The following is an 18,313-nucleotide window of genomic DNA, read 5'->3' on the forward strand; positions in this document are numbered from 1 at the left end:
AAAGAATACGGCCAAACGTTTCAAAATATTGACGTAGAGAGAGGCAGATTGCTAGCTAGCTAGAGAGGGAGATAAAGCGATAGAGAGAAAGAGACAGAGTGTAATGGATAGATTGTAAGCTAAGGTTCAATTATTATTTTCATTTCATATTTGAGCATTATATTCTTTTGCCTTACAGTTCCCTAGGTTATAATAATTGCTTAAACAATTATTAAACGGGAATGGAATTATTAGATGGAATCAAAGGATTCCGTCTCTCCTTTTGCCCGTTCTTAAAGTAGAGCTATCCACTACAAATCTACCAACCCCTCAACTTACAAGATCATGCAATGAAGCGCTGCCTGGTGTTCATTCGCTCGAGTAATCACATTTTCGGGCTCCTCGGCGTGCCCGGAAACTGATTTCTTCTTTTTATTTTTTGCAAACGGGCGGACCCGGGTGGACATGTATGTAACCTACTTGACGATCATTTGGGCGATTTGATATGTTTGAACTGTTCAGCACTTTGAGTTGCATTTTGATGTATGCAAAGGGCTATATCAATAAAGTTTGATTGATTGATTTGCCATGAAAAAGTGGGCGCCAAAAGGTCATTGGTAAACACTTACCAGCCCCCCCCCCTGAGACCGAACCGGTGTCACGATGCCAACTTTGAGCAACACCGCCCTCTTCTGCGCTTTTTAAGAACTTCGCCAGACTGGTTCAGAAGCAAGCAGACGCGGAAGTTGTTTTTGAAAAATGGATTCCATGATATTTTGTGCCTTAAATGCCAAGTATTCCAGTTTACTGCTGAACCGTGACGCGCTATGTCAATCTCCTCTTAAATTGTGCGTCAAATTTAAATTGTAGGAATAAAAAAAAAAAAAAAAAATCGATATTTTTAATCAGTCTTTTCGGGTGGCCTATTTTTTTCCTTCATGATATAATCATTTTCATGGTCACCATTTTTGATGATTAAACAGAGCGGATGACATTGAGAATAATTTGGGCTAAGAAACTCATAGCAGAAGGGTAATAATAATGATTATTTAATCTGTCAAATGAAAAAAAAAAACTACAAAAGTCAAGGTGAATCCGTGAGATCTGTTCAATTAGATCATGCTGGCAAAAGGACTTAATGAAATTGCGTGCGGCGACTACGAAGCAAAAGCTGAACACTTCTTTGCCCAAATAGCCTACAGGGTGAAAGGCCTGCAACCACGATACAAGCAGATAAACGGTGGCGACTTTCCCCAAGTTGCAAATGTGGCCGACGTCTTCAGACTGAACCATGAAGAATGCTGGGGATATTTTTCTTCCGTATTCGAATCATCTTCACGCCACGATCTGCAGAACACACACACACAAAAGTATGTCCAATTCAAACAAACAAAATGTGTGCAATTCAGCTTTTGAGAGGAAGCACAAAACGTCACTTGAAGAAGAGCATTTCCGACAGTGAAATGTGACTTTTTGGATGCTCGGACGTCGTTGGCTTCCTGGAGTGTTTAAGCTCGCCCGTCAAATTGAACAATTTAACAAGCGCGTCCATCTTTTGCGCGCTGCTTATTTCGGAAACGTTGCGATGATTTGGATAAAAGTCGCGGCTTGGAGTTTGAAGCGGATTACGTGGGACGGGAGAAGTGAACTCGTCTCTTTTTCGTCAATGGACGCTACAGCTTCGTGTTTGCTTTCAAAACTTAGCTTGTAGCAGACGCGTGCACATTTTCAGCACGACGTCTCTGATCCACCGGTGAAAGGACGCTTTGATCCTCTCCTCTTTCATCCGGAACTGCTTCAGACAACAAAGTGTGTGCAGAAAATTGGTGGAGATTGCACGACTGTCTGTGTTGTGTTGTGTTGTGTTATTTTTGTTTTTTTTTTAATTTCAAAATGGCGCCGCGAGAGTGGCTGCCTTTCCAGCAGCTCCTATATTTTGTTGTTCTACTTCTTCCTTTCATCACTTTGCTGCTGTGAATCGGCAATTTCTCCATTGCGAGACTAATAAAGGTTTTCTTATCTTATCTTAAATTCACATCCGAACCACCCACACAAAAAGATTTTTTTTTTCCTGTGGAGCCAAAAGATGGCGCCAAAGCCCTGGCAAATAGTCAAGTCAACGGTATTTCTCCAGCACTTTCAAACAGCCATCGCTGCATACAAAGTGCTGTACGTGGAGCAATTGAACATGCACAATAAACAGTAAGACAAATCGGTAATAAAGACGGGAGAAAGCACCAAACAGTAAAACCAAGAACAAATCAAAGTCATGCTGAGTCGAATGCCAAAGAATACGAGTGAGTTTGGAGGAGGGTTTTGAAGATGGGCAGCGAGGAGGCTTGCCCAATGTTCAGTGGGAGCTCATTCCAGAGAGAGGGACCAGCAACCATCCCCTCTGAGCCTCAGTTTAGTTCTTGGTACTTGTAATAAAGTCTGGTCCACAGACCTGAGGCGCCGGGGCGGATGAGCTCAGAGAGGTAAGGCGGCGCGAGATTATTCAGAGATTTGAAAACAAATAAGAGGATCTTGAAAAGAACTCTAAAATGAAGGAACTTTGGAATTGAGAAAAAAAAAATACCCTTCTGACTTTTAATGCACTTCCTGATACACTGTCGCCGGTGCTTGAAGTTGTTGTTGTTCCCTCCGCAGCCGCTGTACAGGAACTCGTGACACCTCTTGGCCTCGGCGCGGTAGGCAAACCTGCGCACGCTGCCGTCGCACGTTCCTTTCTCCGCGGGAGCCGAGCACACATCCGGCAGCTTGGCATCTGGAAATCATCGCCACGCCTGCCGTCAAACTTCACCCCGAGATCAACCGCCGGGCCGAGTCGCCATCAAAAGAAAAGAGCGAGCGCGTGCTACTTTGATTCTGAAATTTAACACATCATAAAGGAGCATTGAGGAGGGATCGTTCATCGGAATGCGCACGTGCGTGCGAGCCTACGTGTTTGTAAGCGACATGCAATTGTCACGAACGTGTAAATGTGCCTATCGTGCAGTCGCATATTCTTCACTCTCGTTTGATCAAGGAGTGCAAATCGAAAAAAAAAAAAATTCCACGAATATGGCTCATGGCTTCAGTTTGCGCGTGTAGTTGTTGAAACCACCGCTAGAGGTCAGTGTTTGATGTCGGCTGATGATGAGGACAGGCTTGGCTGGCTCACGTGTTTTGGAGCCGCATGAGACCATTCGAAGCTCCGATATGATTGGGGCTTTTCATCACGTCAATTGGACATCCGTTTTTCTCACAAAAGGACCTATTCGGAACGGAATCAAGTGCTACACGTGCTGGCTGCGACTTAATTGGCATTGGGATTAGGAGGGGGAGGCAAAAAGAGCAATGAATAAAAAAAAAAATATATATATACAGTATATAATCCTCTCTTGTCAGCAGGAGTCGTGGACCCCAAAAGTTTGACACGCCCAACTTCAAAATTTGCATTTGCTCGTCAATGTTAGTTGGAAAAAAGAAAATCACATGCGTTTACCTTGGGAATGGTCCGGATCGGTGTCGTTTGTTTGCGCCGCGGCCATGTTGCCGGTTTGCCGGTCTAAGAAACACACACAGGGCACGTCAATATTGGAGAATTACGCCCTTCGCTTTTGGAACCAAGCCAACTAAGATATCGGTAGAAATACAGACATATTTCCCCCCCCCCCCCCCCCCCCTCCTGAAATGTTCATTCCAATATGAAGGTGTGATGAATTTGTGTTCATGCCCTTGTGAATCGCTCGTGCGCTGAAGGACCCTCATCGTCGACTCCCTCTTCACAATGTTCCCTTTCATGCGACGTGACGCCGGGTCGGAGTCTTACCGGTCAGGGCGGTCGATGGCACGTCAACGATTTCTCCGGAACCGGTCTGGACTTGGACGCTTTCTAAAACAGCCCAGAAAGCATGAAAAAGGGACACGACAAGAGAAGAAGCAAGCTGCAAAAGGAAGCACGCGTTGCAACGGCGCTGCGAACCAAAATCGGGAAAGCCCCCCCCCCCCCCGCCGAACGTTATTACATGCAGAGCGAGCAGAATTAGTCCCAGCCCACACATTTTTCAACGTTATTCCCCATTCTCGTTGACGAACGACTTCTTCGCCGCGCCTCGGTCCGGAGTCATCGAGGGCGCTTCGAAGTCGTTTCAACGCTAAATCGTTTCAACGCTAACCGGCGACGGCGCGACGCACCTGGCTGGCGACATTTGGCCTGGCACTCCGCCATGCTGCGGAAATTGTTGGCGTTGCCAAAGCAGCCGCCGTAATAGAAGCGCTTGCACTGCTGACTGCCGTTGTCGAAGAAGTAACGCGTCAGCAGGCCGCGGCAGGGACCTTCCGCTTCGGGTAAATGACAGGGGTTTTTATCCTCTGCAAAGACAAAATAAAAGACCAACGAGTAGAAACAGAGAGAGAGAGAGAGAAAGCGAGACGGTCACAACAGAGACACCTGGAAGGAACGACTGGATGTACGAGAAAAGTGACATCATTTAAAAAACATTTTTTTTTGGGTGCGCCCGAGTGTCATCATTTGAGCAACGGGTGGCGAGAACTAAGCGGAGGCTCCGAGGGGATGCAGGCTTTGCCGGAATGACCTCCCGCAGAACGTTGGGCGAGCCCCGCCCCCTCCGCTGCCCATCTTTCAAAGTCGTCATTTTGATTCTTTGGCTTTTGAGTCGGCACCAGACTTGATGTTTCCATCGAGCGTTTTGGATTGGTGATTCATGTACTATTCGATCGTTTGCCGTCGTACGAATTCTTCTTGCTGCGCGCGCAGCACTTTGGAGTCGAGGATACTCCCCGTCATCCGGCGTTGTTGCCGCTCCACTTTGTGGCCGGCGTCGTTGGCACGCGTTCCAGGCCCGCGCACAAATCAAATGAATAAGGGGGGAGGCGAAGGGTTCGCAGCCTGCACAAAATGAATCGCAGCCCCCCCCCGCTTGACCCACTTCACGGCCACCGACCGGCCCGGTCACGGCGAGGCCATTTCCCGTGGCCGCGGCGATAGCATCGCGTTTCCGCATCCGCGCCCCGCACATGGAAAAGCTCAACATTTCCAGCGGCTCGCTTTGCCTCTTCTGCGGCGCCGCGTTCGCTCGATGGCGCTTCCCAAAACTCCTTTCGACTCCAAGATGCATTTCTGCGCGACGACAAGCCGACGGCGTTTGCCGTGCGGGACCGACTCGAACGAGGCGACGGCGAGCGTCATTCTGCGCCGGGAACGTGATTTGAATGATTTGTTGGAGTTGCGGCGGTCTGAAAAACGAGAATTGCTTTCCTCTCCACCAAAATTGCAAATTTCTCTGTTGTGGGACAAATAAAGCTTTTCTTCTCTTAAACACAAGAAACGGGCCCGAAAGTCGCTGCACACTTGTTGAAAGAGGAACGCGAAATGGATATACATTTGAACTGAGCAATTTTACACCCAAGTTCAAGGTTCAAGGTCATCTTGAAAAAAAATCCCCCGTCTTTCCGGCACTCAGGTCGTCCGAATGAAATGTGTCCGTCCCGCTATTTATCATTTCGAGTTCTTTCATCGCAAATATCTTCTCAAGCTCTGACAGCACATCGAGAGCATTTGCACAACCTCTTCCCCGCCGGGTGCGTTTTTGCGCAGGTAAACTTTCTCGTCATCGTCGCCAAAACTGATTTGTATGTAAATTCTTCAGCGTGCCTCCGGTCTCTTTCCGATGGAAATCGACACAACGCGGCAGGCCGCAATCAGTCTGACGAGCGAGCGCTTTAGAAGAACGCACAATCTTGAAAAAAAAACCAAAACGGCGAAGAGCCGCACGTGCGCGACTGGCCGATTTATGCAGATCAAAGGCGCCCGAGTGCCGACGGGGGTGTCCCATTTGCATATTTCCCGCTGAACCGGGCAGAAAACAGCACATCCTGTTGGTAACCGTTTGGGGGACGAAGGGAAAAAAGGGGCCGCAGCGGAAGCCAAGAGCTCCGGCTTTTCAACCCGCGTTTCCCGCAGCGCGACGAGCGGCATCGCGTATTCCGTCGCGGCCGCTCTCGTCGCACAGAGGAAGCAAAGGCGCGGCCGCTCTGACGGTTGACCTTTATCGGTGTCGGGGGTGAGCAACGGCGACAACCTTCGGCGCTCGTCGTTGCCGTCGTGACCCGAAAGGCGCGCCGGCGTCGGGAGAACGCGAAAGCGTCGTCGCGCGGCGGCCGCTTCGAACGTGAATTATCGAGCGCTGACGAAACGAACTCCGCAACCTAAACGGCGGGTGTCAAAGTCAAGGCCCGCGGGCCAGATCTGGCCCGCCACCTCATTTTACGTGGCCCGCGAAAGCAAATCAAGCATGTCAAGTTGCGTGATGCTTGCTCAAGTCTGAAGCAAAATTTCTTAATCGTCGGATGACATCCACAACGGCAGTCATTCTTCTTGACTTCTGATTTGAAAACGAGTTATTCATCCATTTGTTGTGTGCTGTGTATGTCACATCTGGAGGGGATTCAACATGGAGATGGTTTTCCAAAACTCATAACGGCCCTCCCAGGCAAACCGGAACCACCGCGACAAAAATGAGTCCGACACCCTTGACCTAAACCCTCTCGAATTGCTCCGCCGCGTCGTCCCTTTATGAGCGGTCGGGCGGCGCTGACCTGAGACCAGGCACGTTTCTCTGCAGGCCTCCAGCGTTTCAAAGTTGTTGGCGTTTCCTCCGCAGCCGCCGTATTCAAACAGCTCGCACCGACCCGTGTCCACGTTGAAGAAGTACTTGTCCCGCAAGGCCCTGCAAGGCCCCGGATCCTCCTTCAGGGCGCACAGCTCATCGAAGATGAAAAGCTCCGGTTGAGCTCCTGCCTCTGAAAGCAGATACAAAAATAAATATATACATTATATGTACAGTATATATGACACAGCATCGTCATGGAAATCCTTCCCCTTCAAACCAAGAAATGTCACACCTTGAATCAAAAGTAAGAAAAGACGGCGCATCGGCAGAGAACGTGCGCCTCGGCAGTCGTGACGGGATGATGATGATGATCGCGCTTTCTATAATTGTCCTCATTGTGCAAAATCCGTTGCTGCGATTGGGCGGCGCTGAAGGGATTTGTGCGGCAACAGGCGCCTTTTTTCGTAACTGACCCCAAATTAGCCCCGGGCAATGACTCATTCGGCATATTTATGAAATGTGAATTCGCCACCGAGTAAAATTGCTTCACTTTCCTTTAACGGAGAAAATAAATGAGTCCATACTGTTCATGTCAACGAACGACACACTTCTCGATGGCTCGCGTCGGGGTTGTGAAAAACGTGTCGGCAATCTTTTCGAAAGGTATGAGCCGTACGTGCAAAAAGGAGCGGACCCTCGCTTTTCCCGATTAATCTGTCAATCCGACCCCAATCAGAATCAAACGATATCCAAAGTCAGCGGCATTTCAACCAGCCAGAAGTCACGCCTTCAACATAAAAGCGAGCGAATAAAAGAACAGTTACGCCACGTTTTCTTTGGGCCCCCGGTGGCCTATACTCCTCCGACTGTTTGGTGCGCGTCTCCTGCGCGCGACTGTGTCAACATCAAGTGGGCTGAAAATGTTTTTACTTTACTTCTTCTTTTATTTTGAAGGTCTGCTCTTTGACAGGATGTGTTCCGCAAATGTTGCTCAGCATACCGGGAGCGTTGATAAGAACGCGCGTTGCTGTCTGGTGAACCCAAATGTTCCCGATGAATGCGTATCTATTGCGAAATATGAACGGGAGAGTCACGTCATTTTTTTCCCTCCTGAAAAAAAAAACGAACAAAAACCCGGACACAATTAAGAGGATTAAAAAAAACCATCTAACTGAATGATACAAAAATTGAGGCTCCTCTGTATCATGAACGCTTTGAGGCGGTGCTGTAATCTTTTTTTTAAAAGCGCTTTTTACATTGCAAGTCTTTCTCCCCTGAAAATGTGATCGGCTTCCGTTTCAGCCGTTTATAATCCAAGTTCTTGCCCTCGGTGCTCCTTGTATTTCACTTGCCTCCGTTATTAGTTTTTTTGCTGAGACCGTGCTTTTTATCATGCAACCCTGGAGGAACATCTGGAAAAGTTTAGGAATGAAGTTTACCTTTCTGCAAGGTACACAGCTGAGACAGACAGACAAGAAGAGAGAGAGAGAGAGAGAGAGAGAGAGAGAGAGAGAGAGAGAGAGAGAGAGAGAGAGAGAGAGAGAGAGAGAGAGATGGTTCTGGACAACGAGCAAAGCGGTCACTGAGGGAATGAGGGCAGCATTCGTGCAACCTGTCCCAACTTCAATTTATGACCTTGGAGTCTTTAAATCCTCCCAGTGTCGCCCCCTTTTGCCTGCCTGATGGAATGAGTTGCATCCAGTTGGCCAGATGAGACCCTGCAGGGACTTTTGCTGATAATTGAATGATGGGGATTGGGCTTGTCTCGCACAGGAAAGCGAGCAAGGCAGACAATTTGGGGCCCGGCGCCGATCTCCGGTCTCTTTTTTTTTCACGTCAACAATTTCGCTCATGGCAACACTGCTAGAATTGTTTCGGGTCTCAAAAACAAGTTCTGAGGTCCCTCAGAAAGAGAGCGCAAATTACGGGCAAAATGTTTCAAAGCTGGAAATGATTGGAGGACTTCCACAGAAGATGAAACGTCATCGTGTATTCCTTTTGTGAGTTTTAAAAATGTAAGCGGTAGCGCGGTTCCCTTTTGTGATGAGAAAGGGTTACGGGTGAGACGGAGATCGTCCGAGGCACTGCCGCGGTTTAAAAATTGCAATTAAAAAGAAAAACTGAACCTGAAATTCACCTTCAGGAAAAAAAAAACCTGCACTGGTAAAAGCAAACGATATTTGAAAATAAAGAGTTTGAACTCCAGGGCGACGATAACCTTTGAGTAACTAATCTCATCTGCAAGCCAATGCGGCCCAAATTCATTTCCAGAAAGAAGGCGGCCCTGTTTGAAAAGTGTCGCGTGGTTTGGGAAAAAGGATGGCAGAGGAACGGACGGGCGGCTTGCTGCTCATCGGCGGCCTTTGAGCAGCTGCTCTCTTCACAGCCGATGCACCTGCCCGACACAAAGCTCGCCTAGCCACGCCTTGATAGGAACAAACCCCGCGCACAAAATGTCAAGCGTTCACCTTCCCCCGATTCCATCTCGGAGTTCCGTGGCTGCGCTTGGTATTCCGTGTAAGTGTGCTGACAAGACAAAGACGGCCGGCCGAGGGATTATTTGCACTCCTGGCTAAAGACACGGGCATCAAAGCGCTAAGAGGTAGAGCGCGTGGCTAACCCGTCAAACGAATCACAGCATCTTCAAAAAGAACTCGAAAATGAGCCACTGAAGGGATGCCAGAGTAGCGGTGACGTGCTCCCTCTTTTCTACGGGTAGCGGCCCGGAGGCGACTCGCGGCATTCCGGAGCAACTGGAGACGCTTCGTGGAGGATTGGCTGACTCCAAAGTCAATCTAATCGACAGAATGTTGACCACATCGCCACCCCATCGTCCCCTCTGACTTCAAGATCAAACTCGTCTTCCGTATGGACTTTGGTGGTGAAATCTGAAAGCCTGAAGGGAAATCGGCGATCCACCGCGAGGCCAGACGCAAAGTCGGGTCGGCTTCGGACGGTTTCACAGACGACGATACGTGCCGCTTTGCCAAGTATGATGTCGACGAGGGGGAGGGGAAAAAAATACACGCCCACCTCAGAACGGTCTCGGGAGCCGCAGGCAAATCTTGTTAATTAACTAAAAGGCATGCGCCGCGGATTCATTTTTAATCAGCGCCCGAATGTGGACGTGAGCGGTGAGCGAGCAAAGACGGCACAGAGCGGAGTCAATTGCGGCGGCTCCGATCCAGAGGCGACGTCCGGACATTCGTTCACGTCAAGTCAGATTTAACGCTTTGTTTTTACTCCCGCGAGCCACGGGAGAGTCTTATCTTGTTCTTATTGGAAAAGGTAAACAAGAGCCTCTCCCTTTGCGGCAGAGAAACGACAAAACGGCAAGAACAAGAACTTTGTGGGGTCTCACAGTGTGTTGCCCTGAAGCCAATAGGTCATCTTTTCTTCGATTGATCTCTTCTTTAACAGGGTTTCTCTCTGGTATGCAGTTTTTGACATAAAGCCACTGCTGTGGTGGCAAGAGTTCAAATTGAGCAAAATACGCAAGTGATGCCATTGTTCGTTTGCCCACTTCCAGAGAAAATGGGACGAACCGTTATCATTCACCCGCCGAGTATCCCGTGACGCTCAGCACTTCCTGAAAGGGCTTCCCTTCGGGCCAAAGTCGGACTCATGCCAGAAATGTTGACGTAGAACTAATAAGGGATTCTTATTTCGGTTAAGCAGGGGGAAAAGAAAAAAATAGCGAAAGAGAGAGAGAGAGACACACACACACACACACAGGTTTAGTAAAAACGCGGCTACTTTCACCAACAGATTTGAGTGGAATGAATGGTAAGGGCACACACACAGTCCATTGGTCAGTTTTGGCGGTGGGGTTTTGTGGAGAAAAGCGTCTCTCTGAAAAATGTTTGCCAAAGGCAGGGCAATTTCGGATAGCAGACTGAGACTTTGGCCTCTGTTCCCGTGAACGACATAAATCTCGTGCGGCGTATCCCCGGCGTCGGTCCTTTCGCAGGCAAGCGCGACGCCGGCGCATGCGAGAGAAAGGGGGGGGGCTGCGCTGCTGTGGCAGTGGTCACAACCGGTGACGGCCCACGCATCTATTTTGCATCCCCGTGAATATTTAGGCTCCGAAAGATTGGTCGACACCCCCAAAGCGTTTCCTTTCGCACGCTTGCCGTCCCTCTCTCTCTCTCTCTCGCTGCGACAAGCCTGAGCGGACGCGCGACCCCCCCCCCCCGCGGGGCTCTTATCCGCCGCGTCTTGCCATGCAGCCAGCCTTTGATCCAGAGCCCGAAGAACAAATTTCATGGCCATAACCAATTTCCCTGCAGCCGCTCTGCTGATACACCTGCGTGCTGAATGTGAGGAATAAATAATATAGTCTAGGAAAATGTGTTGTGTGGTATTTTGAATGGCTGTGCTTCCAAAACATGTTCTTTACTCATTCGTCACGCTAACTACTGAAAAATGTTTTCGTCACAAACGTTCCTCTGTTGCAGTCGATTCCAAAAATTGCCTCCTGACCAACCGTGTCACATGAGGTTCAATCATGCCCACCCCCCCCCAAAAAATGTTTCATTAGTTGCAAAGAAATGGTTCATGTTTTGCCGGCACCGTGTGCTAAATGATTTTGTCAGAATTTAGCTCCAGGATGATTTTCTGGTGTCATACTAAGAAAAGTTTTGGGCGTGGCGCCCGAGATATCTGATTGGAAGCCGAGTCGCCGCGCTCTCATTTCACCGACCGTGTTCAAACAGGCAGAATGAAAAGTCGAGCCAAGATATCCGCAAGGTTTGGCAAGCTCTTGATCCATACGCAGAACAAAACGGGAGGGAATAAATATAATAATAAAAAATAGTCGTGACAACTTCAGTGGCCTCCAACCTTTTGTGTGTCACGGACCAGTTGAGACAAGTACACGCCGTTTGCGGACCGGCAACATTTTTTTTCTCCCCTCCATTGCTTTTAAATTGACAGTTTTAAAGCACCGCCAAAGAACACTGTAGAGTCATTTAACATTTTATTGACATTTTTTTTCTCATTCCTTTCTAAACAGTTTAAGTCAACCGTACAAATTTGGGTTGGACTCCAGTGGTCAGCTTTTTGGGGAGCTTCCGGCAGGGCGCACGAGGTGGAGGGTGCAGGCCGAAAGCCCCCCCAACATGAGGCTGCGATGTCCTCAACGGAGTCATTTCCCAAACCCAGGACAGCACCCATCCATGACATAAAGAGCACGTTTCCGGGCTACGCTAATTAGCTTTCGACAGCATGGCGAGGATACACATTGTCATTCGGAATTTCTGGGTCGCTTCGAGTACACCTGGTGCATTTTATGAAGATTCGAACGCTCCACATCCCACGCGCGGTATCTGAATTTTGAGACGGGCAAAAGTCAACCAGCCGCGGCAAAGGAACAGCCCGCACGACGTTCAACCGGCCGCGGCAAAGGAACGCCCGCACGACGTCCGCCTCAACTGTGATTGCGCGTATGCGTGTGCCAAGCGTTTGCCTGATATCGCATGCCGTCGTTAATCATCCGGCTAACAATACGAGCGGTCACGCCCAACGGCAAGCGCGGAAAAGCTCCAACACGCATCGCTCCGAGCGCCATCGCCAGGATCCCATTTCATGAAAACGGCACTTTTTGCGTGGGCAAGCAAAACCCAAACATCGGCCGGGGGCACGCGAGCGTATTTACTCGATGATTGAATTATTCTTGCGTACTAGGAGCGGTAATGACAATTTGGCGTCAGCGGATAAAAACAAGAAGCAAAGGCAAAACAGCGACATTTATGTCGGATGATTTCATTTGACTGCTTCTCGCAAATAGCGAGTGAATATATGACAAGTGCGGCCCGAGACTTCCAATTGGATGTCCCGACGAAACGGGACGCAACACGCCACAGCGGGACGGCGAGCCGACTCCATCGAGGCTCCGCGTACGTCCCGCGAGAGCGCAGATTAGCATCTGAGGAGCAAACAGCAAGACGGTTGACGGCTGCCCATAAAAACAAGTTGGTGGGAAGCGAGGAGCACAAAGCAAAGCGCTTCGTCTTGAATTTTATGCCATGGGAGAAAAATAGATATAATAAACAATTTCGACATGGATTCATTCGTTTCACCGAATGATAAGCGATGGTTTGTCTTGTTTTGTTTTGTTTTTAATTATGCAAAACTGGGGCAGGTGAGGTGCGTCAACACGTCACGGATGATGAAATGAATCGACGAGTATTTTTCAGCCTCTCAACAGGAACAATTGCGCAATTTCGGTCGTCGTCCAACAAAGCCAACTGGTGATCAAAATAAGACCATCTGAAAAGAAAAACAGCCATCGACATTTCGGCCGATTCTCAGACGTGGTCCGGAGCAAACCACAAACCATTTGATGTCCAATATCTGAAATGATGTGTGGCTGTTGATTAAGTGTCGCCCTTCCATTTTTCTGTAGACGACCCTCGAGGGAAAAAGTTTGGACACCCCTGATTAAATCTCTCCCGTCTGACCGGCGGGCTCTACTTTTGCTCGCCGCTGATGGAAAACCACAGATGAGCTGTTCCCTTTTTTTGGGGTTTTTGGTTTTAATTTGGAGTGCACGCGAGCTGATATGAAGCTACAACGCCCGCACAACTTCCTTGCAAGTCAAAGCTGTTTGCGGAAGGCGGCCCGCAAGTGTGTGGAAATGAACTTTGGAACAATGAGCGGCCGTCAATGTGGGCTCACTAACTCGCGCGCTGACAAGTCTCGTCTCGCGGTGCGCGTCGTCTTACCTTGCGCGGCCGCGCCGCGGGTCCCCAAAAGGCAGACGCAGAAGAGCCGAAAGGCGCACAGAAGCTCGCGGGGAAGCATGCCTCCAGCTGGCCAACGGCAGGCAGCCTGATCCGCAGCGAGCGTTGGGAAGTTTGGAAGCGGGATGGGCCCGGGGGGGGGGGGGGGGCGGTTTGACTTGACGCGAATTGACGCGCTGGAAACTTGTCAGGCGCTGTGGGCGGATGATAGTGGAACAAGTGCTCGGTCATTTCCTGTCCACCGTGTGATGTCATTATGTGACAAAGAAGGAAAAGTGGTGTTTTTGTCGGCAATGAAAACACACCGTTGAAGTCTACAAGTGCAATGTGGGGGTGGGGGGGGGTTGAACAAAAGCAATAAAAAGACATTTCAAAGTAGCAAACCTTTCGAACAGCGTCGTATCCAAAAAAAAAAAAAAAAAAAAAAAAAAAAAGCCTCGACCGACCGGATCCGGGTTTGCCTTTGTCAATCCAAAAAGTGTGTTGAAGCAAATGAGTTGCGTGGAAATGTTCGATCAGATGCAAGTGAATCACACCCTGAGCAAACTTTGACCATGACACGTCACCATTGAAAGGCTGGATCCAATGCAGCGTTTCTGTCAAGCTCTCGTGGAGATGCCGGATCCTTCAAATGCCCTGCTCCAACAGTGACTTCAGAAAAGGTTGCAACTACCGTATTTTTCGGATTATACGTCGCTCCCGATTATAAGTCGCACCAGCCAAAAAATGCATAATTAAGAAGGAAAAGTCTCATTTTTGGGGGAAATTAATTTGATAAAATCCAACACCAAAAACATACATGTCATCTTCAAAGGCCATTTAAAATCTAAATAAAATAGAGAACAACAGGCTGAATAAGTGTACGGTATACTAACGTTACATGACTGACATGCCTGGTAATGTCAGTAACGATGTAACATATTAAGAGCTATTCAGATCGCTCTAGCATAAAGAACATGCCAACAAGTTGACCAAACTATCAGTTTCACTCCAAATCACTAAATCCAATGAAATCTTCATCCTCGGTGTCACTTTTAAACAAGTCCCCCAACTCGGGAGGTCGACGATACGCCGCTTCCTCTTCTACGTCGCTTACATCAGACTCATCGTCGATTTATCAACACAGGCCGAGAGCGACCTCTTGTGGTTTAATGTGAAAATAACATGTGAAATTACATAATCATGTGTTAATAATTCCACACATAAGTCGCTCCAGAGTATAAATCGCACCCCGGGCCAAACTATGAAAAAAAATTGCGACTTATAGTCCGGAAAATACGGTAGAAACAGGGGACTCGTCAAATCCACTCGGACTACAACTGAATAAACGGGATTTTCTGTGTGAAAGCACACGACATTGTCATAGGCGTGTGTCACGTACTCGCGCGAGGGTTATCAGCAGACAAGAATGCGCCTGCCGGTACGATTATTCAAGCCGCACTCTTACTCACGTTGTTCAGGGAAACGGCGGGCCGGTAATGTGGACAGTCATCGCTTGACACGTGATGGAAGTCAACCTTTTGGCATTTGCACATGACAGGCGTGGGGGAATGCGGGCAATCTGCAATGATGGAGTTTCACCACATGAACAAAACTAGCGGCGTCGGGAAAAGAGAGAAAAGCCAACACCGGAGTTCGGCGCTTGCCGAGGTGCGGTCAATGCCCGCTCACAGTATCGGACAACTTCGAGAATACACGGAAAAATGAAGCGGTCGGACCCTCTGAATGGCTCAACCGTGCTCTCGCGCATTTTTAAATATGCTCCCATTCAAGTCGCTTTCACCGGGGATGAAAGTGTGAGCATCATTCAACACTTTGGGAGATTTGACTTTTGCTCCAGCTGCTTTTGAAGTCATCGGTGGCGCTCGGGGCGTCCCGAGGGGTGTACCTGGCGAACGAGGCGGCACGCCTTTGCCGCCATGCACGCGCGCAAGCCGAATGAAATCATGTTGCCATTGATTAAAGGCGGCGTTCGTCACAGCGACAACAGCAGCTGTCTTTAATGGCATTCTCTGCGGCTGCGGTCTTAACCACCCGCTACGCTCCATTACTTCATTCGCCGTCGCCTTTGTAACGGGCTGAGCTTGAGTAGCAAATTCCGCTGTGATTCAAGTTCAATCGGGAACGCTTTTAATTGGAAAGCCTGCGAAGTGAGAAAAAAAATGTCCATTTATCACACGTGCCTTGCAGTTATCTGTGGACCAGACCGGGGTCTCGTCTGCCTTGGGCCCAAGCGGGCTGTGGCTGGCTGACGCGTCTTTCAACCTCGACCCACGATTGGCCGGGCCGCGAAGTTTTGCAAACAGGGCAACACATTTTGTATGCTCAAAATTCTTGCGCCCTCCACAATAACACTCAAACTTATGCTGGCGGGATTTCAAAAGCAGCAGGCAGCCATTTCAGGCTTGAGAGTAATTCAAAGCCAAAACAAAGGCTTAGCTATCAGATCCAAATTCCAGCAGGCCTGTTCAAAAAGCTCCCTCCTCCTCTCGGCAACACTTTCAGCATGCAGGTGCTGCGGTGTCAAAGTTTAGTTCAATGAGAGGCTCTTTTGGGGGGTTTTTTTGCACCAAATTCACCCAGAAAACTCAAGCGCAACAACTATGTCATCTACGCGATTAAAGGAAAGTCTACTGGAAGCGCAAGAGAATGGATCTATGTCTGGAGATGATGCCGAAGCTCGAAGAACTCCACCCGCGACTTCATACAGAAAGAGTTAAAAGGCTGTGCTGCAATGAGAGCTGGTGTTCCGCGAGGATCCTCTTATGGTTGGAGGCTACGATGGATCTGTCGGGGAAACTGCGAGTGGCTGGCAACCACTCCATGGGGTACCCCGCCTCGCGCCCAAAGAGGCTCACGCAAGTGACAGAAAATGGGTGGATGGAAGTCAGACAATAGAAAGCCGAATCGTCCGCGCAAGCTTCTGTTGCTGTTTGGAAACAAGCAGAAACGTACGCTGACAAACGACCGCTAATTCGGCTTGCTCAAGCGCGCAACGGCTCTCCGCCGCCCATCACGATAACCAAAGATACGCGCTACTCACAAATGTGCTCGCGGACAAACCTCAAGAAACACTTTCCGGCGATTCCAAAATATGAAATACTCCACTGTTGGCACTGTAGGGGAATGTAAACTATCAAGCGTTTTGTTTTGTGAAGATCGATCGCCTTGATGCGTGGCCGTGCTCCGGCGTCCGCTCGGCGATTCATATTCATTCGTGGCTGGTCCGGACGCGGATGCAGAAGAGGATCCTAATATGAACAAAACGCAGGCACGCGGCAAAAATGGCATGGCGAGCGGAGTGAGTAGGCGGCTCCACCCCAACGGGGTGGCTGACGACAAACCACCGCTTGACATTTTAACTCGGCACGACATGTCAAATTGTTGACCGACAGCCACATGAATGAGTCCATGAAGACAAAAAGTCTGAACGTTGCGTCTTCATCAAAACGTTGCGGATTGACCTCACTTTGAGGGAGGGTGTCGAAGCCTTCTGCCGTTGCTTTGCCTTTCTGCTTGGTTTCTGGTGCACCAGCTCCTGGACCCTGCGGGGGCCAGGATAAAACCGTACACGCTGCTCCAGTGCCATGATAAAGCCCTCATCTGATCTTAACAGCAGTTGAGGATTTTGGTGTTTTTATGTGCGAGTGGCTGTCAGACAGGCGCTATTAGCGAGTCTTGTCTCATTTCCATATTTGACTGAGTGATTCTGTTTGGGTGCACATTAGCAGCACGTTCACGCCGACGACGGGGCTCGTTTTATGAATAGTCTGAGTCCGTCGGCCCTGAAGGTGTACATTTATTTCTTAACCAAGGACAAAACGACAGCGTGACTTTGGTTGCGTGAATGCATTTTCTTGAGACCAGAAATAAATTGAGCTCTCTCTTTTTTTCCCCTCTTACTCAAAATACCCATGAACACCATTCAGCGAACATCTAAAATACTGTCTGAACAAATCTTTGTGGGTTTTTTCTTTTCTTTTGAATCTGTTTACGGATCCCCAAGGAGAAATTCTATTTCCACAACATCGGCGGATGTGAGAGGCAACGCGACTGTTCCTCGCCCAAAACGCAGTTGGGGATTCAGTGCAATTTTGCTGACTCTTCTCGCTCCACAGCAAGTCCGAAACCTCCCACAAGCCTCCAGCCCAACGCCGAGCTGAGCTGGCGTGCTCGGGAATGTCTCCTCAAACACATTTGACCTTCACACACTCACCAAAGCAGAATTCCCCCCCCCCCCCAACCCCCGTGCCCTCATTTTACAACGATTTCTCTGACATTCCTTGCCCAAAATACACAAAGGATAAACTGATGCGGATTTTGCGAACGCTTCGTTCTCAGACAAACATCGCTAGCTAGGTAAAAGGTTCATTTCCCACTTTAAAGGCAGGCAGGCGCTCCAGACAAAAAGCGCCAGCGGTCTCAGGGTGCCGCTCAGAGGCCTGCGCTTTCGATTCCTGCGCCAACGTGCCACACCCCACCGTGGCACTCATGGCAGCCATGTTGTTCTGACCCCCCCGCACCCCCACCCCCCAAGCTGCTCCCCTGACGGACTCGCAAACAAAACCGGGTTGCTGTAAAACAGATGTCACTGAAATATTGATTCAGGCTGAGCTAAGCGACCCTCTAGTGGCTCAACATCTGCATGACAAGCGTGATGCAGAAACAGATCCGGGGTAGCCTCGGACGGGTTGCACTCCATGTTGGAGACCGTCGTCTGCTGTACGCTGGTGCTTTCTGTCCATTTCTCAAGTTTGGTTTTCCGAGATAACACGGTGTGTCAGACCTGGTCCGTGCTATATGGTCATTGGGAAACTCTGAGAGAGAAGAAAATTGCCTTTGTCCGTCCCTTGAGAGAAGCAGTGGAATGAGATATCCTTCCACGCTCCTCTTAGCGGCTTACAAATGCGGGCGGCTATCGATCAAGCTCCTCTGGAACTGAGACAAGCCGAATGCCCGACTGCCCCCCCCCCC

General features: G+C 49.3%; 1 protein-coding gene across 2 annotated transcripts; it reads right to left on the bottom strand.

Moving 5' to 3' along the window:
* Positions 1 to 1,012: 1,012 nt before the first annotated feature.
* tfpia (tissue factor pathway inhibitor a) lies at positions 1,013 to 13,483 on the bottom strand. 2 transcript variants are annotated; one of them, XM_086122936.1, is made up of 7 exons: positions 13,322 to 13,483; positions 6,583 to 6,786; positions 4,159 to 4,335; positions 3,794 to 3,856; positions 3,467 to 3,529; positions 2,567 to 2,746; positions 1,013 to 1,326 (listed from the first exon to the last, which is right to left on the bottom strand). In XM_086122936.1, the coding sequence occupies exons 1-7, from the start codon at positions 13,398 to 13,400 to the stop codon at positions 1,259 to 1,261; spliced, it is 834 nt and encodes a 277-aa protein (XP_085979062.1). In that variant the 5' UTR covers positions 13,401 to 13,483; the 3' UTR covers positions 1,013 to 1,258. The 2 variants fall into 2 exon arrangements, with proteins under 2 accessions (XP_085979062.1, XP_085979061.1); XM_086122935.1 differs by having other exon boundaries at positions 2,558 to 2,746.
* Positions 13,484 to 18,313: the final 4,830 nt, after the last annotated feature.

Source organism: Hippocampus guttulatus, chromosome 11, assembly GCF_054856545.1.
Source record: "Hippocampus guttulatus isolate MCC_2025c chromosome 11, RoL_Hgut_1.0, whole genome shotgun sequence".
Classification (NCBI taxonomy): Eukaryota; Metazoa; Chordata; class Actinopteri; order Syngnathiformes; family Syngnathidae; genus Hippocampus; species Hippocampus guttulatus.

Bases quoted from the DNA above. Each gene is read 5' to 3' on its own strand.
- tfpia (XM_086122935.1), bottom strand. From the start codon at position 13,400: ATGCTTCCCCGCGAGCTTCTGTGCGCCTTTCGGCTCTTCTGCGTCTGC. The intron at 4,336-6,582 runs GTCAGCGCCGCC...TTGTCTTTGCAG, and splicing joins AGAAACGTGCCTGGTCTCAG to AGGATAAAAACCCCTGTCAT. The intron at 3,857-4,158 runs GTGCGTCGCGCC...GGGCTGTTTTAG, and splicing joins GGCCAAATGTCGCCAGCCAG to AAAGCGTCCAAGTCCAGACC.